The sequence below is a fragment of the Myotis daubentonii genome, chromosome 16 (genome assembly GCF_963259705.1).
Source record: "Myotis daubentonii chromosome 16, mMyoDau2.1, whole genome shotgun sequence".
In the NCBI taxonomy this organism is placed as follows: domain Eukaryota; kingdom Metazoa; phylum Chordata; class Mammalia; order Chiroptera; family Vespertilionidae; genus Myotis; species Myotis daubentonii.
Window position 1 is genome coordinate 55,924,879 of NC_081855.1, and position 23,754 is coordinate 55,948,632.

Genomic DNA, 23,754 nt, shown 5'->3' on the forward strand with positions numbered 1-23,754 from the left:
TTCACAAAACCTCGTTACTTTATTGCACCACGATCTTGGCAACATCGGGGTCCACAGCCCCTGGAGGGAAGTTCAGAGAACGGGGCGCAGACCTCCATACAGAGGCAGCAATGGCGGAGATGGGGGATGGAGAGGTGGCCCCTCCCACAGACCCCGGACCCCCACACCTCCACTCTAAACACAAAATTAAATTAAACCCCGATTCTAAGTGAGCGGAGGCCGCTGTGATAAAAGCTCGTTGTTTATATACATTATATACGCACACGTCATCTAGAACCGGACTCACTCCCTGGGCCCAGTTTGGGGCATGATGCTGGGATGTCGTGGGAGGGAGGCCTCGCCCCTGACAGAGATGAATGCTCAGCGCCGCCCAGTGACTGGTGACAGCTCCTCAGGAGGTCCTACAATGACCCCATGGAGGAGGGGAGGTGGAGGGCGGGGCTGACCCCGAGGCAGGCGGGAAAGAAAGGGGATGAGTCTGTCAGACAACAGCACCCTCTACTCCCGCCAGGGCTGCAGGAAACGGGGAAGCAGCTCCCAGGGCCACGCGGGCCACGCACCGCACGAAGGAGAAGGCCCTGCCCAGAGGCGACAAGGGACAAAGTGCGGGCCTCTGAACAGGTGAGGCTGACAGGCCAAGGCAGGCCCCTAAGAAAAGGCAGCCCAGCCGCTGGCTTTCTTGGGACCAGACGGCCCCCATGCGGCCGCTGACATCTCCCAGCTTTTCAGAGAAAATGAACACAGGAAGGAACACCCAGGCGACCCCCATGAAACAGTGCACACACCTCTCCGCAGCCCCCAGGGCCAGGGCCCGGCCGTCGGGAGGGGCGGGGGGAGTGCCGCCCTCGGTCCGGCTCCCCGTGCAGCATCTCCCGGAGAAAGGAGCCATGATTGTCAGATTCACTTGTACCTTCGACCCCTGGGTCACTGTGAGTGTTCAGGAAAACGTCACCCCGACCGAGGCTTGCCCATGATTACTGCTTCCCACGTGCGCAGGTAAGGGACCGGCAGTTACAATCGGCTAAACTGCAAAGCACTCGCCCTCGGAGCAGGAAGCCAGGCCTGCAGGAGGGAGGACATGCCGCTGGCGCCCGGCCGGGCAGAGGCCGGTGTGAAGCAGTGACAGGAAGAGGCCCTCCCCACGGCCACCTGGACAGAGGCCGCGGCCTGCGGCTGACGGGTCGGGAAGGCGCTCAGAGCGAGCAGCAGCCGAGGGGCGGGGGCCAGCTCCGCAGTTCAAGCCCCAAACAGCCGCCTGCTCCCGAGAGCGTCCAGTTCCCTGCGAGGACGGGGGCCGGCCGCCCCGGCTCCGCTTTCTGAGGTGCCCGTAAGGCAGGCAGCCCCGCGAGGGACGGGCAGGGCGCAGGCGGGGCCGCGCAGCCCCCAGCAGCAGGTGGTGGACGGCCTGCCGAGAACAGCGGCCAGCGGCCACGTCACCCCAGATTCAGCACGAGAGCGCAGCCGCCGGGCCGGCCCTCTCCGTCCACGAGCGGCCCGAATGCGCCCAGTCCCCGCCGGCAGCCGCCTGCTCCCCCGGCGCCGTGTGCTGTCACCAGAGGCCCTGATCTCCGGAAGCCGGGGCCGCGGCGCCATCCTCGGCGCAGGCTGGCGGTGCAGGCCCCGGGGTGACCCAGCCAGGAGTCCACACGGACCGCGCCCAGGAAGCGATGCCGTCTCCGAGCGTCTGTGGGGCAAACAGCAGTCACCCTGACAGAGAAAGGGCCCCTGGGAGTCCCCTCCCACCCTCCAGCGTGTCCAACAGGGACCCACCCGGCACTGGAAGCGGCAAGGCCTCTTCTGCAAGTGACAGGGTGCGTGCGCCTCGCTCCACACCCCACACCCCACGCCCCACCCACTCTCACTCACTACACCACACTCACACTCCACCACACACACACTCACACTCCACCACACACTCACACTCCACCACACACTCACACTCCACCACACTCACACTCCACCACACACTCACACTCCACCACACACTCACACTCCATCACACACACACTCCACCACACACACACTCACACTCCACCACACTCACACTCCATCACACAAACACTCACACTCCACCACACACTCACACTCCATCACACACACACTCCATCACACTCACACTCACACTCCACCACACACTCACACTCCACCACACACTCACACTCCATCACACACACACTCAAACTCCACCACACACACACTCACACTCCACCACACTCACACTCCACCACACACACACTCACACTCCACCACACACACACTCACACTCCACCACACTCACACTCCACCACACACACACTCACACTCCACCACACACACACTCACACTCCACCACACACTCACACTCCACCACACTCACACTCCACCACACACTCACACTCCACCACACACTCACACTCCACCACACACTCCATCACACACTCACACTCCACCACACACACACTCACACTCCACCACACTCACACTCCATCACACAAACACACACTCCACCACACTCCACCACACACTCACACTCCATCACACACACACTCCATCACACACTCACACTCCACCACACACTCACACTCCACCACACACTCACACTCCATCACACACACACTCCACCACACACACACTCACACTCCACCACACTCCACCACACACTCACACTCCATCACACACACACTCCACCACACACACACTCACACTCCACCACACACACACTCACACTCCACCACACACACACTCACACTCCACCACACACTCACACTCCACCACACTCACACTCCACCACACACTCACACTCCACCACACACTCACACTCCACCACACACTCCATCACACACTCACACTCCACCACACACACACTCACACTCCACCACACTCACACTCCATCACACACACACTCCATCACACTCACACTCACACTCCACCACACACTCACACTCCACCACACACTCACACTCCATCACACACACACTCCACCACACACACACTCACACTCCACCACACTCCACCACACACTCACACTCCATCACACACACACTCCACCACACTCACACTCCACCACACACACACTCACACTCCACCACACACTCACATACTCCACCACACACACTCACACTCCACCACACACTCACACTCCACACACACACTCCACCACACACTCAAACTCCACCACACACTCACATACTCCACCACACACACTCACACTCCACACACACACTCCACCACACACTCACACTCCACCACACACTCACACTCCACCACACACACTCCACCACACACTCACACTCCACCACACACACACTCCACCACACTCCACCACACACACACTCCATCACACACACACTCCATCACACTCACACTCACACTCCACCACACACTCACACTCCATCACACACACACTCCACCACACACACACTCACACTCCACCACACTCCACCACACACTCACACTCCATCACACACACACTCCACCACACTCACACTCCACCACACACACACTCACACTCCACCACACACTCACATACTCCACCACACACACTCACACTCCACCACACACTCACACTCCACACACACACTCCACCACACACTCAAACTCCACCACACACTCACATACTCCACCACACACACTCACACTCCACACACACACTCCACCACACACTCACACTCCACCACACACTCACACTCCACCACACACACTCCACCACACACTCACACTCCACCACACACACACTCCACCACACACTCACACACTCCACCACACACTCACACTCCACCACACACTCACACACTCCACCACACACTCACACACTCCACCACACACTCACACTCCACCCCACACCCCACGCCCCACCCACTCTCACTCACTCCACCACACTCACACTCCACCACACACACACTCACACTCCACCACACACTCACACTCCACCACACACTCACACTCCACCACACTCACACTCCACCACACACTCACACTCCACCACACACTCCACCACACACTCACACTCCACCACACACTCACACACTCCATAACACACACTCCACCACACACACACTCACACTCCACCACACACACACTCCACCACACACTCACACTCCACCACACACTCACACACTCCATCACACACTCACACTCCACCACACTCACACTCACACTCCACCACACTCACACTCCACCACACACTCACACTCCATCACACACACACTCCACCACACACACTCACACTCCACCACACTCACACTCCACCACACTCACACTCCATCACACACACACTCCACCACACACACACTCACACTCCACCACACTCACACACTCCACCACACACTCACACTCCATCACACACACACTCCACCACACACACACTCACACTCCACCACACACTCACACTCCATCACACACACACTCCACCACACACACTCACACTCCACCACACTCACACTCCACCACACTCACACTCCATCACACACACACTCCACCACACACACACTCACACTCCACCACACTCACACACTCCACCACACACTCACACTCCATCACACACACACTCCACCACACACACACACTCCACCACACACTCACACACTCCACCACACACTCACACTCCACCACACACTCACACACTCCACCACACTCCACCACACACTCACACTCCATCACACACACACTCCACCACACTCACACTCCACCACACACACACTCACACTCCACCACACACTCACATACTCCACCACACACACTCACACTCCACCACACACTCACACTCCACACACACACTCCACCACACACTCAAACTCCACCACACACTCACATACTCCACCACACACACTCACACTCCACACACACACTCCACCACACACTCACACTCCACCACACACTCACACTCCACCACACACACTCCACCACACACTCACACTCCACCACACACACACTCCACCACACACTCACACACTCCACCACACACTCACACTCCACCACACACTCACACACTCCACCACACACTCACACACTCCACCACACACTCACACTCCACCCCACACCCCACGCCCCACCCACTCTCACTCACTCCACCACACTCACACTCCACCACACACACACTCACACTCCACCACACACTCACACTCCACCACACACTCACACTCCACCACACTCACACTCCACCACACACTCACACTCCACCACACACTCCACCACACACTCACACTCCACCACACACTCACACACTCCATAACACACACTCCACCACACACACACTCACACTCCACCACACACACACTCCACCACACACTCACACTCCACCACACACTCACACACTCCATCACACACTCACACTCCACCACACTCACACTCACACTCCACCACACTCACACTCCACCACACACTCACACTCCATCACACACACACTCCACCACACACACTCACACTCCACCACACTCACACTCCACCACACTCACACTCCATCACACACACACTCCACCACACACACACTCACACTCCACCACACTCACACACTCCACCACACACTCACACTCCATCACACACACACTCCACCACACACACACTCACACTCCACCACACACTCACACTCCATCACACACACACTCCACCACACACACTCACACTCCACCACACTCACACTCCACCACACTCACACTCCATCACACACACACTCCACCACACACACACTCACACTCCACCACACTCACACACTCCACCACACACTCACACTCCATCACACACACACTCCACCACACACACACACTCCACCACACACTCACACACTCCACCACACACTCACACTCCACCACACACTCACACACTCCACCACACTCCACCACACACTCACACTCCATCACACACACACTCCACCACACTCACACTCCATCACACACACACTCACACTCCACCACACACACACTCACACTCCACCACACACTCACACTCCACCACACTCACACTCCACCACACACTCACACTCCACCACACACTCACACTCCACCACACACTCCATCACACACTCACACTCCACCACACACACACTCACACTCCACCACACTCACACTCCATCACACAAACACACACTCCACCACACTCCACCACACACTCACACTCCATCACACACACACTCCATCACACACTCACACTCCACCACACACTCACACTCCACCACACACTCACACTCCATCACACACACACTCCACCACACACACACTCACACTCCACCACACTCCACCACACACTCACACTCCATCACACACACACTCCACCACACACACACTCACACTCCACCACACACTCACACACTCCACCACACACTCACACTCCACCACACACTCACACACTCCACCACACACTCACACACTCCATCACACACTCACACTCCACCACACACTCACACTCCACCACACACTCACACTCCACCACACACTCACACTCCATCACACACTCACACTCCACCACACACTCACATACTCCACCACACACACTCACACCCCACCACACACTCACACTCCACACACACACTCCACCACACACACTCCATCACACACTCACACACTCCACCACACACTCACACTCCACCACACACTCACACTCCACCACACACACTCCACCACACACACACTCACACTCCACCACACACACACTCCACCACACACTCACACTCCACCACACACTCACACACTCCATCACACACTCACACTCCACACTCACACTCACACTCCACCACACTCACACTCCACCACACACTCACACTCCATCACACACACACTCCACCACACACACTCACACTCCACCACACTCACACTCCACCACACTCACACTCCATCACACACACACTCCACCACACACACACTCACACTCCACCACACACTCACACACTCCACCACACACTCACACTCCATCACACACACACTCCACCACACACACACACTCCATCACACACACACTCCACCACACACTCACACTCCACCACACACTCACACACTCCATCACACACTCACACTCCACACTCACACTCACACTCCACCACACTCACACTCCACCACACACTCACACTCCATCACACACACACTCCACCACACACACTCACACTCCACCACACTCACACTCCACCACACTCACACTCCATCACACACACACTCCACCACACACACACTCACACTCCACCACACACTCACACACTCCACCACACTCACACACTCCACCACACACTCACACTCCACCACACACTCACACTCCACCACACACACTCCACCACACACACACTCACACTCCACCACACACTCACACACTCCACCACACACTCACACTCCATCACACACACACTCCACCACACACACACACTCCATCACACACACACTCCACCACACACTCACACTCCACCACACTCACACTCATACTCCACCACACTCACACTCCACCACACACTCACACTCCATCACACACACACTCCACCACACACACTCACACTCCACCACACTCACACTCCACCACACTCACACTCCATCACACACACACTCACACTCCACCACACTCACACTCCACCACACTCACACTCCATCACACACACACTCCACCACACACACACTCACACTCCACCACACACTCACACACTCCACCACACACTCACACTCCATCACACACACACTCCACCACACACACTCACACTCCACCACACACCCGCACTCACTCACATATATACTCACATTCACACACAGGCTCATTCACACTCACACACCAACCCATAGCCCACAGACCTATCTCGGCAGCAGTGCTCAGCGGCGGTAGCTGAGGCTGGCAGCCTTGGCTGGATGAGTCACAGACCAAAAGTTCCGTCTATTCTGAAGTTTCTGGAAGGCATTGAAGTTTCTTTTCCTTTCTCTCTTGAACTTTTTAATTTTCTTTTCCTGTTTCGAGAAGCACAGGTGTCACAGGTGTCAGACGGGCGGTCTCTGGTCCCCGCGGCCACTGCGTGCGACACAGCTCTCAGTGCGCAACACAAGCTTACTCCTCCCGTGGCCTCTGGGAGGCGCCCACTCCCCCACTTCACAGATGAAGGGACAGGAGCGACCGGGGACCAATGCCCTGCCCGTGGCCACATTTATGCGGCCACGCAGCACCTGAACCTGGCACCTGGCTCCAGTCCGGGCCGCGCCCGAGAAGCAGGCCCTCCGTGACCGGGTCGCCGTACCTTCCCCCGATCGAACTCTTCATCCCAGTCGTCGATCACCGCGGAGGCGCGGGCCAACCTGCTGTCGTGCATGGCATCCCGGCTGACAGCCGACACCTCGCCGCCCCACGTCAGAACTGCAACAGACACGCGTGGTGGCCCCTCGGATCCCCACCACCCTCATTATTCCTCCTTTTAAAGGCAATTAACTTTGCTGGGACAACACTGGTTCTAGACCTGAAGTGACCGTTCTCTGTCCATCGCTGTATTCCGCACCACAGCCCACCCGGCCGGCTCTGTCCTCACACTGGCGACCCCTTCACCCTACAACTACCCCCACGCCACCCCGTGTAGTTGTTTCTAAACCCTCGGCCTCATCTGAGAAACAAAGACCTCGTGTTCTTTCTCCAGGTCTGACTTACAAAAATGAGCTTGCAAATAAGAAGTCACCCTTGACTGCTGGGCCTGTGCTGCTGCCCCCTCCCTCCTGGCCTGTCCTGTCCCCCAGGGTGCACGCTCGGGGCTCTCCCACTCTCCTGCCCCTGGACCCAGGGAGAAGCTGTTCTGGATCTTTCCACAGATAACCTCCGCCCCGTGAGGACCAGTTCTTAACCTCTGTGCGATGGGGTCAGACAGGACCGTTTAGACCAGCGATTCTCAGCCTTCCTAATGCCACGACCCTTTAATACAGCTCCTCATGTTGTGGTGACCCCCAATTTCATTGTTATAAATTGAACATCATTAAAGCATAGTGATTAATCACAAAAACAGTATGTAATTATATATGTGTTTTCCGACGGTCTTAGGCGACCCACAGGTTGAGAACCGCTGGGTTAGACCCTCTTCCCATCTTTACAGCCAAGTGACACCTGCGCGCTCGGGGCACCAGCATCCACCCCCAAAATGACAGAAGCCCAGGCTGGAGCAGCACCTTTCTTCCCGTAGGCTTTATCGGACGCGCATTCGAGCAGCTCCCACACCACGCTGGCGCCGCGCTCCCTGGACCAGGAGTGCCGAGGAGTCTGCTCCGACCCTGCGAGCAGACACACGAAGTGCGTTGGCAGCCACCATGTGGGGGCGCCCACCCTGGACTCAGAGCAGGGCTCCAGGCCAGTCTTCCCGCCGGAAGGGGTTGCCCATGAAGCAGCCCTCCACCCAGGTCCCTGCCCCGCCCGGCGCACACCTGCGAGGTCCCCGGGACTCTGGCCGTTGACAGCAGGCGCCGGGCTGCTCCCGGGGACGGCAGGGCCCCTCCAGCCTCCGGGGTGCTCCTCCTCTTCTCCTTCCGGCCGAGACTCCGGCTTTCTCTTTTTCTTCTTTTTCCTTGGAGATGCTGCCGTGGCCTCTGGCTCGGCGTCCGAGGGGGAGCAGCTCCTGGAGTCAGCGTCAGCACTCAGCTCCCTCCCCCTTCCACTGGCGTGCCTGACCCACAGTCACCCGGACTAGCCCCACCCTGAGCCTGGCGGGGGACCAGTCACGCTGCTGTCCACGCCACAGCCAAGCATGGGGATGCTGGAGCTCCACCCGGGAGAGTCCTACCAGCGGGTGATACGAGTGCAGGGCCAGCCGGGCTGGGTCAGGTGACCGCCTGTGCATGGTGCTGGCCAGGTATGCTGCTGCCACCCACTCGCCCAGGTCAGCAGGCTGGACCTGCCAGCAACACCCACGGGGGGGTGGGGGGGGAGGGTTGCTGGTGGGAGGCAGGGTGTCTGGCTCCTGGTTCTCACCTGTGCCTAGGCGGGTCCTGGCGGAGGCAGGCTTCTCCTTCTCTGCCAAGGCCGTCCACTCCCTTCCTCCTCCTCTTGCTCATGTGGGGGCTGTCCGTCCTGCATCCCACCGGCCAGCCATTCACCAGGCCCCGGCCGTTCCCGGGCTGCTGCCCACCCTCCGCCTCCAGGCTGGACGCTGGTCGCTCCACGCTGCCCTCTGGCCGGCGCTCGGGGCTCCACTGCAGGCGGGCGGCATCCGTGTCCTCGGGGCGCTTCCTCTTCCTCCTCCTCTTTCCAGGAGGGGCCGCTGCCTCCCCAGCCTCCGAGCCCGGCCGCGGGGCCTCTCCCAGGCGCTTCCGTTTCCTCTTCTTACAAAGGCTCTGGAGGGGCTCGCTGGCCTCGGGCTGGTGTGGGGGGGCCCGAAAGCCGCCGTTGACCTGAGGCAGGGGAGCACAGGCGGAGTTCGGGGGGCTGCTGGGCAGGGTGGCGGCGTGGGGGTGCTTTGGGATGCTGGATGATCCGGGAGCAGGTGACACAGCCCTGTGAGGACAGACGGGCAGTGAGACGGCTGTTCTCAGACCCAGGCCCACCCTCAGCAGCCCCCTCCCCCCAGGAACCTCAGCTTAAAAAACTGGGTGTAAGTTAAAAGACAGACTAGCGATGACATTCAGGCCTACTTAAGATTAGGTTAACAAAAGTCATTGTCTCTCTGTTTCTCATCACCAAGCAGTACAATGTGCGTCTGCAAACTCCAATGTTTTGCATTTTTGGTACAAATGTGTAAAAGCTACAATCAATCCCCACCCTCCGGAGTCTCGGGGTGTCCAGGCACAAGAAGGGCCATAAGAGGGGCCCGGACAGGCCTTTGCATCTTCCACTCTGACTGTGTCCTCGGGGATCTGGGGTTCAGGGGAATCAGGGAATCCGATTTCACCAGGGCACCTCCCAGGACGCGCGGGGACGAGGGACGGATTCTAGAGCAGGTCGGGTCGGCTCTGACCTGTGCCCCGCTCGCTATGGACCCGGAAGGGTTAACTCTCCACACGGAGACCCCCACCTGAAAATGACTGACCAGAACGCCGGCCTGAGGTCACCAGAGAAACAGTCACTGTCACCATCTCCACCAGAGCAAGCTACGATGCCCACCGACTGTCTACACCTCACCACCCTGCGCTTTCCGGAATTACAAGCCAGACAAAGAAAACTACCCAGTAAATACCTCACGCGCTTCAGGACCTGCCACGTGCCACGTGCCCACTGGCCTCCCGTGGCGGCCACCGCAGTTCTCGTGGGCGCACGGGGACAGCAGCCGCCCCGGCCCGGCCCGCGCTTACCTGCTGGCACCCACAGGCCGGGCGCAGGCGGCGGCGGGGTGAGTGGCTTTCCTGGGGTGGGTGAGGTCGGAGAGTGGCGGGGGGCGCGGCGCTCGGTCAGTGCCGGGGGCCCTCCGCAGGGGGCTGGCCTGCAGTTATTGACATAAATAAAAACTTGGTGGTCTAAGAAAGTTGTGGTGAGTGAGAGGAAAAATAAATGTAAAAAAAAAACAAATACAAAAAAACAAATGAAAGAGTTCAGAAAGCAGGATGGGGACAGCGAGGGGTGGGGGTGATAGAAGAACAATCAGAAGTGTTTTTGGTTAGAAACAAAAAGGAAAAAGGAAGGAAATTTCAACAAAAGCCCAAGCAGGCCCATTCCACCACGGAGCTCTGCGTTGCACCCAGAGGCTCCAGCGCCCGTGTCCCGTGGGCCGTGTCCCGTGGCCACCCCGTGCTCGGAGCACTGTGAGCCCAGCACCCGTCCTCCCTCTGGATCCTGGTTCCTCCCCTGAGAGAGGGAGACCTGCATCGCCCCAAGTCTCTGTCAGCACATGGAGTGACAGTGGGAAATCAGGGTTCTCTGAACCCCAATTCTGGGACAGCCCCTCGGATCTCCAGTGCCCAGGAGGCCCCAGGGTCTCGCTCCCCCAACCAAGCCGCCCGACACTCCCAACCACGACACCCCAACACCCACCTTCTTGGCAGAAAGGGCCAGCTTCTTGGCGGGCGGAGGAGACATGGCGTTTGCGGGCTCGGTGGCCATATTGCTCAGGGCGGGGGCCCGCGGCTTCACCACTGTGGAGGCTTCGCCGTTTAGCAGCGCCCGGCCGGCTGTGGGGGTCCTTCCCTGAGAGTCACAGAAGCGGGCGGCCCCGCTCCTGGGGGTTGGGGGGCCCTGGGCGGGGTCGCTGCTCCCTGAATGCTCGGGGCTGGGACTGCTGGAGGCTGCCCTGCCCGGGGCAATGCCCGCAGGCCCGTGCCCGTTGGCGGTTGCTGTGGGCACGAGCTTGGGTGAGGTAGAGAGGCCAGCGCCCCTGCCATCCCAGGAGCCTGGCCTGTGGCTGTCACCCCTGCCGCTGGCCCCGTGGGACCCCGGAGAAGTCTTGAGGGGCGGGGAGAGGTGCTGCAGGGGGGCCGACTTCTTGACTTTCTTTCCAGGCTCATCCAGGATGGTCGGCAGGGGTGTGGGTGCTTTGGAGAGTCGGGGGGAAGGGGACCCCAAGGGCAGCTTTGGAGGAATGTGTCCATTCTGAGCCTTTAGGCCCGACAGGAAGCCATTCCTGGACACGGGCACACCCGTCTCCCCGGGGGCCTGCAGCTTCCTCATAGCCACTGGGTCCGGTCTCTGAAAGACAGCAGGCGGGACGGTCAGACCTGGCAACGCTCCGGCAGGTGCGGGCACACTGCGCGCAGCAGGCCCCGGCCACGCAGGAAACACACTGTGACTTCTCTAAGCAATCTTACCCACGGCGTGTATCTTTACAGCCGCCTTCACTGTGAAAGCAGCACATTTTCACCAACATTTGAGAAATACAAAAAAATATAAAGGAAAAAATGACCAGTCCCATCCCGCCGCACAGCCACGATGAACACACGGCGTTCTCTCCTTGGGGCTTCGCTTCTGCAGGTCTGGGCCGCAGAGGGGGACCAGTTGGCTTCCCGATCCACCCTTTCAGGCTCTCAGGAAAGGTCTGTGATGTTGGGCTGGCAGCTGCACGGTCTCCAGGGGTCCTGGAGTCCCCACCACGGGGAGTCCTCACCCCCCTCCTCCCCCCGTGCAGACCAACTCCATCAGGACACGAAGCCACGGCTCCGCATTCGATGCTGCCACCTCCCACCCCAGGCCTGAATCTGAGCATTTACCATCGCAGCTGCCCAACCACTTCCCGGCTAGTGGAGTCTGTGCTTAAAAACTACTTGTTAGCCCTGACCGGTTTGGCTCAGTGGATGGAGCGTCGGCCTGCGGACTCAAGGGTCCCAGGTTCAATTCCGGTCAAGGGCATGTACCTTGGTTGCGGGCACATACCCAGTAGGGGGCGTGCAGGAGGCAGCTGATCGATGTTTTTCTCTCATCGATGTTTCTAACTCTCTATCCCTCTCCCTTCCTCTCTGTAAAAAATCAATAAAATATAAAAAAAAAACAACAACTTGTTAAACAAACAACCAAGGGACTATCTCCGCGTTGGTCAGTGTAACTGCCTGGAGACGGAGCGGCGGCCTGGGACCGTGTCCGTGACCGTGACCGCGCCCAGTCTGACACACTGCGCCCCGCACCGCTCAACGAGGGTTTCTGTTTCAAGCGTTTGCTCACTGACCCTGCGCCCGACCCCCGTCGCTTGAACGCTGGCGTCCTCTGCACGGGCCCAGGTTGCATCACTGAGCGACTCCCTCACCTGCCTCACTGCTTTGTTAGGAACATGAAGCTCAACTTTTTTAGTAGAAAACTCCAAATACACACAAAAGCAACTTCAGAGGTGTTTCTTAATTGTTAACATTTTGCTACATTAGTGCGTGTGCACCGCCCCCATGTTTCTCTTTCTGACCATTTGAGTAAACTTTAGACACGAACCCTTCTCCCCCCTAAGTACATCTGCCGCTGAGAACAAAGGCGTCCCCTGGACACACCCAGTGAAGACGTTAAGTCAGGGTATCGCGCTGGTGCTCTCCACACACCCTCAGCGTTACATGTGCGGACGGTGCTCTCCACGCACCCTCAGCGTTACATGTGCGGACGGTGCTCTCCACGCACCCTCAGCGTTAAATGTGCGGACGGATGCGTTTTCCCGATGCTTCAGGCCAAGGGTTTGCTCGGCGAGCCTGTCCCTGTGCTTCTGCGTGGCAGCTGGTCCAGAGCAGGGACACAGCACGACCGCGTCCCGAATTGCTGGGTCATCACTGACCCTCCTCCTGCTCGCCCTGTCAGCTGACGACCGACTTAGGAGAGAGCACGGACCAAAGTAGGACAGGCTGTCTGCCTCTGTGCCCCCGGCTCAGCGCAGCCTGCAGAGCTGGGCTCCCCCACGGCCCGGAGGCAGTGCGTGTGGCCGCGATGCAGGCACCGATCCCCCTGAGCAGGTACCTTTCCAGGCAGCAGGGACGAGAGGGTCCCATTGCCGGCGCTCTTCCTGCCGTGGTCGGGAGCCCCACCGGGGCGGCCGGAGAGCGCGGAGCCGGCCCTGGAGATGGCGCCCTCGGGACTCTTCTTGGAGCCTGGGATTCTGTCCAAGAAGAAAAGCGGTCAGGGGCTCTCCAGGAGCGCTGCCGTCGTTACAGAGCCTCAGTGTGAGAAGGAGCCAGGGGACATAAAGTCAAGGTGACAATTTCGCTAAAATAAAAGAGAGGCAGAAACCCGGAGACACCTGACCCTCCTAGCCTGTGTCTCTGAAAGCCCCCTTGGCCCTTGACCCACGTGAAGTTGTCAGGTGGCCTGGGACATGTGCTCCGTACGGCAGAGAGCGAACTATAGTTAGAGCTCCAAGATCAGAGGCTGTTTCTCAGAAAGCCAGACTGACGCCGCCAGCTCCTCATCCAAATTGAGCAGAACACATACGAGGCCGCAAAAACTCCTCCAGGCTCCACGTTCTCCCACCCAGGTCGGTGACAACCAGCCCCACAAAAGGCACCTTCCCAAGGTGCTCTGCTGCAGCCCACCCTGACCACTGCCCACAGAGGAAGGGGTGCTGGCTAGCCAGTGTCTCCGGTTTGGGCGCCAAGAGAAGCGGTCACTTCCGCGTCACAGTCACGTCACCTCGGTGGGGGCAGAGGGAACCCTGCCTGGACCTCCGCAGGGGCTCTGGCTTTTACGACAGCCAGAGGACGTGGTCTGAGTGTCCCTCCCGGTGGTCACAGCCACACCCACGATGGGAGGGGGGGGCGTTACCGCAGGTAGAAGAGCACGTAGGCCTGCTGGTTCAGAACCACCTTGATGTTGCTGGAATGGACCAGGGAATCGTTCATCTGGTACCACTGCCCGTTGCTTGCCTGGAGCAGCCCAGGGGGAGGGGAGACAAAACGAACAGCAGACATTCCATGAGCCTCACTTTTAAACAGGCAGCAAAGAATCCGCTGCTCACCGCCACCCACATTAGCTGGCCATGATTCCACGTTAAAATATCTACTACCTGCCTCACCGTGAACGCGACCCCACCCCTCCTTCCTGGCCCACAGTCCCAGGCTCTTCCTCCCGAGGGCATGTGGGCAGCTCCCATTAGCGAGGCGTCTCCACCACCCTGGGCCTCCCCGAGTCATGTCCTGGGTTCTAGGCCAGAGCCTCGCTCAAGTGCATGCATACTGCCGACCCCGCATGACAGTCTCAGAGCCGCTGCCCCACGCGCTGAGGCCACACTGGGCCTGAGCACCACTGCAGAACACACGCCACTGCCCAGACATGCGTGCTGCAGAACACGGCCACTGCCCAGACACGCGTGCTGAAGAACACGGCCACTCCCCAGACACGTGTGCTGCAGAACATGCAACTCCCCAGACACGCGTGCTGCAGAACACGGCCACTCCCCAGACACGCGTGCTGCAGAGGCTGCCTCTGTGCCTGTACAGACCCGTCCCCCAACCTGCCCGGGTGCACCCTCCGTCGCCCACTGTGCGCGGGCACTGACCTTCACATAGCAGTAGTAGTGCCCGGCGTGGCAGCTGTAGCCCGAATGGACCAGGACGGCGTACAGCCCGTACACGACGGGCTCGCCGCTGCTCTGCGACATGTACGGGCGGATGTTCAGAAACTCGGGGTAGCCCACGTCCTGTGGGGAAGCCAGGAGAAGGTTGCAGGCTCTGCGTCTGGCTTCCTTAGGTCAGCACGCTGTGGTGCTTGCCTGCACATCCTCCCCCTCTTACCGATGGACTCCAAATTCAAAAGCCCACACACGCCCTCGGCTGGCGAGCCCAGTGCAACCTGCCAGATGCGGGCCCAGATCAAACCGTTTCCCAATGGAAACCAGATGGACGCGTTCTGCCGGGCAGCTCCACAGGACCTCACTCCCCACCGACCACTTCCCTCTGGCTTCCCGGTGCCGGTGCGGCACAGTGCGGTGGGAGTTCATACCTACCAGTACGGCCCATGAATGAATGACTCCCCAGACAATTAAGTCTAGAAAATCCTTCATAACAAATTCCCCTCTGGGAGAGTCAAAATGCTACATAGCTTAATAAAGGCTCTGAGAAGGCCTGCAATGGAAAAGAACTACTGGCATTTCGGAAGCAGTGGAGCACGGAGCACTGCCAGGGCACAGTGCTGACGTGCTGCCGAGCACCCACCGGGAAAGGCTGACCTGGCTGGCCAGCGAGGCGGATGAGGCTCAGGCAAGGGCCTGGCCCCAAATGGCATCACGAGGCTCTAACCCAAGAACAGACCCCTGGCTCTTATGCAACAAGACGTCTAACACACAGCTGTGCAGAAAGTAAGCTTCACTCCACACCCACAAGAAGCCACCGCCTGTGAGTGCAGCTGGTCTGGACACGAACAGGACACAGAGGACCAGAGCCTTACAGACCACGTCCATGTCCATCACACGCTCTTAGGTACATGACCCTGCCCTGCCATCAGGAGCAGCCCAAGCCGGGAGAGGGTGGGAAAAGCCTAGGAAAACAGTGCTTCCTGGACAGGACTGTGTGCGTGTCATGGCCGCTAAGAGATTTTGTAAAAAGCGCAGATTCCTGGGCCCGTCTTCCAGGGATCTGGACTCACTGGCTCTGGGTAGAGCCGTAGTCTGTATTTTTAAAGAGCAGCCGCCAAGCAGCCGAGCCTGCGGGGGGCACTCACCTTGGTGATCTTGCCCCCGCTGAAGTTGGCGAAGCGCTTGAGGGAAAGCGTCAGGACGTTGGACGCCTTGTGGATGGTGAAGCGCTTGCTGGCGGGCACCTTCTTCTTGCACCTGAGGGGGAAGAGGGGGTCAGCTCGTGTCCCCAGGGACTGTCCTCACACTAGCTGAAAACAGTCACACTGAGCGGTAACAACAGCTCTTCCTAAACGAGACGTGTGGCCCCTGCATCCCTAACCACCAGCGCCACCGCGGGGAAGGAAACCACGCAGGAAGCAGGCCAGGCAGCGGAAAGCGCTTCCCAGCTCGAGGCTCAGGTGCAGAAGTGACTGTGGGCTGACGCAGCAAAAAACAAACCAGAGCCGACCGGCTGGTGACAGCGGGGCAGGCAGGGACTCGCTGCACAAAGCCAGAGACATGGAACGAGAGGGAGGGGCAGGCGCACGGACAGGCAGCTTCCAGGCACAGGGGTGGGCGTAGGGGGTGCTAAAGGGGGTGTTTGGGCACAGAATGATCAACCCAAAAGCAGAATTAAGAAAACTGTTCTTGCCGAAACCGGTTTGGCTCAGTGGATAGAGCGTCGGCTTGCGGACTGAAAGGTCCCAGGTTCGATTCCGGTCAAGGGCATGTACCTGGGTTGCGGGCACATCCCCAGTGGGGAGTGTGCAGGAGGCAGCTGATCGATGTTTCTCTCTCATCGAGGTTTCCAACTCTCTATCTCTCTCCCTTCCTCTCTGTAAAAAATCAATAAAATATATTTAAAAAAAAAAAAAAAGAAAGAAAACTGTTCTTTACAGCTTTCAAACGACCTAACTAGACAGTAACACCCCCCCCCCCCCCCCCACTGAGCCTGCACAACCCCCAAAGGACGGGTCAGAGCTGCATCTGCGGAGGTGGAACATGCCAAGAAAACGCAAGAAATGGCAGGTGCGGAATGGGGTCATCTAAGGACGGGGTGGCAGCGAGGCCCTGCAGCTGACGGGCGCGTGCACGCCCCTGGGACACGGGACCACTGCAGGGCCTGCTTCCCACGAGGACAGGGAGGCCCCTGGAGGCACAGGGAGCACCGCGCGAACGTCGGTCAGACCGCGGGGCGCTGTGTCCGTGGCCTGCAGTTTGTTGGAGGACATGCTGACAGTCCTCAAGCCATGTGGGCGGGCCACGCGCAGGCGGGAGGGGCCCTGGCCATGCCGGGTCAGGTGACCGGGACTCACCGGGCGCACATGTAGGCGTTCTCCCCGCTCAGGGCGTCCGGCTTCACGAAGAGCTCGAGTGCACGCACGATGTTCGCCGCCTGCTGAGGGCGGAACGGAGCGTGAGCACAGAGCAGGCTCCCTCTGCAGCGCCAGCACCAGGCCCTGCCCGGCTGAGCAGCACAGCCCACACTGCGCTGGCACAGACACTGCCCACCGCTGCCACCTGGGGCTCAAAGCCATAGCAGAGGGACAGGGGAGCCGGGCTGCCCCCCTTCCTGCCCCGATGGGCAGGCTCAGAGCGGAGCTGACCGGGGACTGGTCCCGGGTTCACACACCTGCATGCTATCTTTGTTTTTTAAATGAGAGAAACGTGCACAGGAAAAGGCTGGAGAGAAATGTGTGAACATGCTGGTTCCTGCTGTGAGGACGATGCTAACTGAGCGTCTCCCCTCACCTGGTGGGTATGGGCATGTGGGCTGGAGTGGGGTGGGTGGGTATGGGCGTGTGGGGTGGAGTGGGGTGGGTATGGGCGTGTGGGCTGGAATGGAGTGGGGTGGGTAGGGGCGTGTGGGGTTGGGTGGGTTGGAGTGGGGTGGGGTGGGTACGGGCAGGTGGGGTGGGGTGGGTATGGGCCTGTGGGGTGGGTATGGGCATGTGGGGTTGGGTGGGATGGGGATGGGCGTGTGGGCTGGAGTGGAGTGGGGTGGGTATGGGCGTGTGGGGTGGGGTGGGTATGGGCGTGTGGGGTGGGGTGGGTATGGGCGGGTGGGGTGGGGTGGGGTGGGTATGGGCGTGTGGGGTTGGGTGGGGTTGGGTGGGGTGGGTATGGGCGTGTGGGGTGGTGTGGGTATGGGCGTGTGGAGTGGGGTAGGGTGGGGTGAGGTGGGGTGGGGTGGGGTGAGGTGGGGTGGGGCTTTTGGCCCTCTGTCCGCCAGGTCCTATTGCAAACAGACTGGGGGTGGGGGGCCGGGGGGGCGGTGTGTACCCGGATCTCCAGCGCCACGTCCAGGTAGGGGTCGTAGGTGTCCGACACGCTCTTGCACACCGAGCACTTCACTGCAACAGAGCAGAGGGCGGTGGTGGGGCAGATACCCCACCAGGTGTCCGAGCCCTAGAGCCACGAGGTCCCCTCGGCAAACCAGCCCCTCGAGACCTCAGCATCCGGAGAGAGAGCTCATGGGCCCCCAGGGTCCATAAGACGACGTACATCAGGCCCAACGCTGCCCGAGGAGCTAGGGCGTCACGGGAAGAACTGCTGCCCTCACTGCACACGTGCTTGACGGCTCGCTCACACTTCCTCCCAGGAACAGGGTGCCCGTCAGGCACAGCTCGGGCACAGGGCGTCTGCGCCCAGACCCGGGCCTCGGGTCCTGCCTAGGAAAGAGCCCAGCCTGGCGCTAGCTCTCAGCATCCCCGGTTCCTCCTCAGTCCTGACAGGAAGGGGGAGAGAAGAGCTTCCGCTTACCACGCGACCTGAGGCAGCCTCCAAAAATCTGGTGGACCAAAGTGGTGGCCTGCGTTTGACGGTCCAACCTGTGAAAGAGGCCGCAGCTGTCAAGCGGACGCCAGGAAGCAGCAAAGCAGGGCTGGCTCCCCGCCCACTGTACACCCCAGGGCATTCCCCCACAATCCGGAGTCCGGCATACCCAGCGGGAGTCTCGGCGGGACCCCGGCAGTGCTCGGATCCACGTGGCCCGCTCCCCACACCCACCCCGCAAGCCTCCCGTTGCTCTCAGTGGGCGACCTCGCTCCCAGTCCCCCGCTCAGGTCCTGATCAGTCCTGCACGGTCACCTCACCCTCCTCCACTGGCTGGGCATGTGCCAGCCTCCGATCGGGGACAGAGGCCACCGGGTGGGTCCTTTCCGCAGGACAGAGGGTCCCAGGCAGGGGCTCGGGTCGGGCAAGCCTGTGCTCAAGTCCCCCGGCCCGTTTACTAACTACAGGACGCAGAGCACAGCGCCTGAGCGCTCAGGTGAGGAAGACTCTCGAAGCAACACCATATCAAGCCTCTGCTCTGGGTTTTCACCCGCAGCCCCTGCACCTGCCTGACTCATTCCTCAGAGCCACCGAGACCGCCAGGACACTAGTCTCATCGGCCTTAGTCTTCTTTAAAAAGATGGAAACTCCACAGGGGACACCCAGCGCGGCCCGCTCCCTCCCAGGACAGCGTCCCCTCCACCGGCACCCGCCCCATCTGCCCAGACACCTGACTCCCCGGCCAGGGCTCCTCACCACATGTAGCGGCCCGGAGGACTCTACACACGCGCGCGCGCGCGCGCACACACACACACACACACACACACACACACACACACACACATGAGAAGGCCCCGGCTCAGCCTGTTGTCCAGTCTATGTGACTGTTGACAGCAGGGCCACCCGGACCCCGGGAGCTCGGGGGGGAAGATACTCCAAGACACATGGGAACCAAGAGTCACCAAATCCTTACTTTGCAAAGTCAGGAACTGAAAAGTGAACGGCACCGCCTCCTCTCACCACCACCATCCACAGAAGGGACACTGAACCCCAGGGCAGCCAGGAGAGCAAACTTCCCTCCACGTGACAGCAGCGCCCAAGTCACCCAAAGGGGCCAGGACGGAGCGAAGGGAACCACAGGACCCTCTCCGTTCGGCCCGACAGCCTCAAACGCCAGATGACCCGTAAGCAGGACACGGAAGCGATGCCAGCCGCCGGCATGACGCCGCCCCGCCTCGGTGCAGGTCACGCGTGGTCCAGAAACACAAGTGAGGGAAAGGGGGGAACCAGGCATGGCCCGAGTCACAGGAAACCCACAAGGACGCAGCTCTCAGACTCAGGGGCCAAGGCACAGCGGGGAGGCAGCCCCCGAACACGGCGATTCTCAGCCAGAGGCCAAGGCCGGCGGGCTCCCCGGGGAACCGGGCGGTGAAGGGCAAGAGAAGAAAGGAGAAACTCGGGGCCTGAGAAACCACGGCAATACCACAGCCACCCAGCCCTGGGCCTGCCCACAGAGCGCACTCCCCCGGGCCGGCAGGAGGGGGCGCCAGGGTGAAAGCCATGCGAGTCGCCCAGTTCCGGGGACAGATGAAAACTGCTTCCACCCAAGCAAGTGTGGTTCAAGCAGGAAACTGAACCAGAAGCAAACCTGCCCTCGAGGAAAACTAGCCCAGAAACAAGCCCAGAGCAGGGGAGGCGCAACCCGCACTCCCGGCCGCGTGAGCGCCTTTGGGGGGCGAACACCACCCCGAGCAGGAGACTTTCCAACTCAAACAAAAGAGAGTTCACTGAGCTCAGGAAGGACGTGGAAAAAGACTCGTGTCAGACACGGAGGCTGAGCTGCCAGTGCCCCTGGAGGAGGGCGCCGGTGAAGCCCGTTGCCCCGACCTTAAACCTGGACCCGCCCCCGCTCAGCCCAAACCCAAACTCATGCATCCTACCCCGAGCCCAGCCTCCCCAACTCTCCCGCCTCCAGAGCCTGCCTCATCCGCCTGGCCCAGGGTCAGGGTCAGGGTCAGTCATGGTCCTGAGAGCTCTGCCTGGGCAGGGCTGGGGCCCAGTGCACTGACGTGCTGCACCCACCCGCACAGCACCGCCTGCCGCTGTGGCCTCGTGGCCCAGCCGCGTTCCTCCAGGCCAAGCCCGGGGGTGGAGGGGAGCAGGTGGGAGGCTCCTGAGAGCTGCGTCCTGGGCTCTCCACTCAGCCCTCACACACCCTCTCCTGGGCTCTGAGCACCGGCCACGGCACCTGGGCAGGGGGAGCACAGAAGGCCTTTCCCAGGGAGCACGAGCAGCCTGTCTGAGGTCAGCAGGTCTGGACCTGACGCCATAGCGCAGAGGGAACGGGGTGGGAGTGAGGCCTGGCCGCCCCAGTGAGGAAAGGTGGGGGGGGCAGCACGTACTTGGCATAGCCGCTCAGGCAGGCCTTCTGCATGGCGTCGATGGTGTACCGCAGGAACTCGTGTGCGTCCTCCTGGTTCCCAAAGCGGAAATGCCGGGCGATCTCTGCGGAGGGGGGAGCACCGTCAGACGGGAGGGGAGCCCCTGCTTCTTCAACGCCCCACGTGCATGCCCACCTCCCGGCGACCGGTCCACGGCAGACCTTTGCAAAGGCGGCGAGGAAGCGAGCCATGCACATGTGACACCCCCTCATGGCCAACTTTCCAGGCTCAAACCCTCCCCACTGGACAGGAGCGGGGGCTCGGGGCGCCCACACTGACCATAAACCCCCCTCGACCCCGCGTTCCCAAGCCGATGCAGCACCGGGGGATTCGTTCTGCTTCCACCCACCTGGCTTCCAGCACCAGCTCCCTGTCCCGCCCGGTGGGAGGCCATCGGACTTGGCCTCACCCCATCTCTGTCGGCCGCTCACCATGCTCACCTGCCCCCACTGTGACACTGTCCCCAGACCCCGACCACAGCCGTCCAGAGCCCACTGCCCTTCAGTGTGCGCCGCCAGCCCTCCACACCCAGTCACTGGCCCTGAGTCTCGGGACACCCCGACCCCTCCACACCCAGCAGCCGCTGTGGAGCCCGTAGGCGGGAGGCCGGGACCCACTTACTTCTCAGGTCCCGGATGAAGGACACGGGCTTGATGGCGTTGCCGCTGTTGGCGAAGGCCTGCACGAGGTGGTTCTGCATGACGCACAGCATGCAGAAGCTGCCCTGCGGACCTGCGGGCGAGGCCTGAGGTGAGGCTCCCCCCACCACACACATACATGCAGAGGCCGTGCCCAGACTCCCCCCACGCCTCAGGGCCACGACCCCCCCGCACACACGCACACACATGCAGGGGCCGTGGCCAGACTCCCCCCACACCTCAGGGCCACGACCCCCCACACACATGTGCACACGCACACACATACATGCAGAGGCCGTGCCCAGACTCCCCCCACGCCTCAGGACCACGATCCCCCCGCACACATGCACACACATGCAGGGGCCGTGCCCAGACTCCCCCCACGCCTCAGGGCCACGACCCCCCACACACATGTGCACACGCACACACATACACGCAGGGGCCGTGCCCAGACTCCCCCCCTGCCTCAGGGGCCACGACCCCCCACAGCTGTGCTCCTCTCCCCCGTGACCGGGTCTTGTGGGGACCCCTGTAGGTCCTCCTGCTCCTTCAGCACATTTGCTTACAGAGATCAGGCCTGATGCCCAAGGCGGAGTTCAGGGCACTGTTTCTCTGACTCCAGCTGCGTCACGGGGCCACAGCCAGAACACTAGGGCTCCTGCCCCCAGCCTGCCCGCTGCCCCCAGGAGGTGCCGCTCCCGTGTCAGGGCTCAGGAAACCTACGTGAGGCCCCGTGTGGTCAACAAGTCCCATCTGTGGGCCACCCAGCCTGGTACCTGGTGTCAGATCCCCAGGTGGCAGACACGTGCCCGAGCTGGCAGCAGCTGACCCCCCAGGCCGAGTCCATCACCGATACTGTCTGCTCCTCCCCAGGCACGAGGCCAGACAGGGGTACGACCTGCCTTTATTTAAAGTTAGGGGACACTGACACAGAAAGAGAAGCACAAGACTGTCCCACCACCCGGCTCATTTTAGGTTTCCAAAGGGAAGCACTAGGGAGCCTGCACCCTCCCAGTGCTCAACCCCTCCCGCTCCTCCATCAGAGCCCGCAGCCGAG

At 60.5% G+C, this 23,754-nt stretch overlaps 1 protein-coding gene across 4 annotated transcripts in view; it reads right to left on the minus strand.

The window, feature by feature from the left end:
• Positions 1 to 23,754, minus strand: part of USP36 (ubiquitin specific peptidase 36) — a 29,876-nt gene continuing 6,122 nt past the window's right edge. For 2 of the 4 annotated variants that reach the window (XM_059671383.1, XM_059671384.1), the window contains exons 5-21: positions 22,681 to 22,791; positions 22,021 to 22,123; positions 19,607 to 19,674; positions 19,127 to 19,197; positions 18,160 to 18,242; positions 16,948 to 17,059; positions 15,788 to 15,928; positions 15,055 to 15,155; positions 14,254 to 14,392; positions 11,869 to 12,519; positions 11,193 to 11,320; positions 9,877 to 10,398; positions 9,333 to 9,523; positions 9,081 to 9,182; positions 8,171 to 8,286; positions 7,737 to 7,886; positions 1 to 1,684 (exon numbers count right to left, since the gene is read on the minus strand). In XM_059671383.1, coding sequence (XP_059527366.1) covers positions 7,755 to 7,886; positions 8,171 to 8,286; positions 9,081 to 9,182; positions 9,333 to 9,523; positions 9,877 to 10,398; positions 11,193 to 11,320; positions 11,869 to 12,519; positions 14,254 to 14,392; positions 15,055 to 15,155; positions 15,788 to 15,928; positions 16,948 to 17,059; positions 18,160 to 18,242; positions 19,127 to 19,197; positions 19,607 to 19,674; positions 22,021 to 22,123; positions 22,681 to 22,791 — 2,771 coding nt within the window. In that variant the 3' untranslated portion in view covers positions 1 to 1,684; positions 7,737 to 7,754. The remainder of the gene's footprint in view (positions 1,685 to 7,736; positions 7,887 to 8,170; positions 8,287 to 9,080; positions 9,183 to 9,332; positions 9,524 to 9,876; positions 10,399 to 11,192; positions 11,321 to 11,868; positions 12,520 to 14,253; positions 14,393 to 15,054; positions 15,156 to 15,787; positions 15,929 to 16,947; positions 17,060 to 18,159; positions 18,243 to 19,126; positions 19,198 to 19,606; positions 19,675 to 22,020; positions 22,124 to 22,680; positions 22,792 to 23,754) is intronic. The other 2 variants (XM_059671385.1, XM_059671386.1) reach the window with 2 other exon arrangements.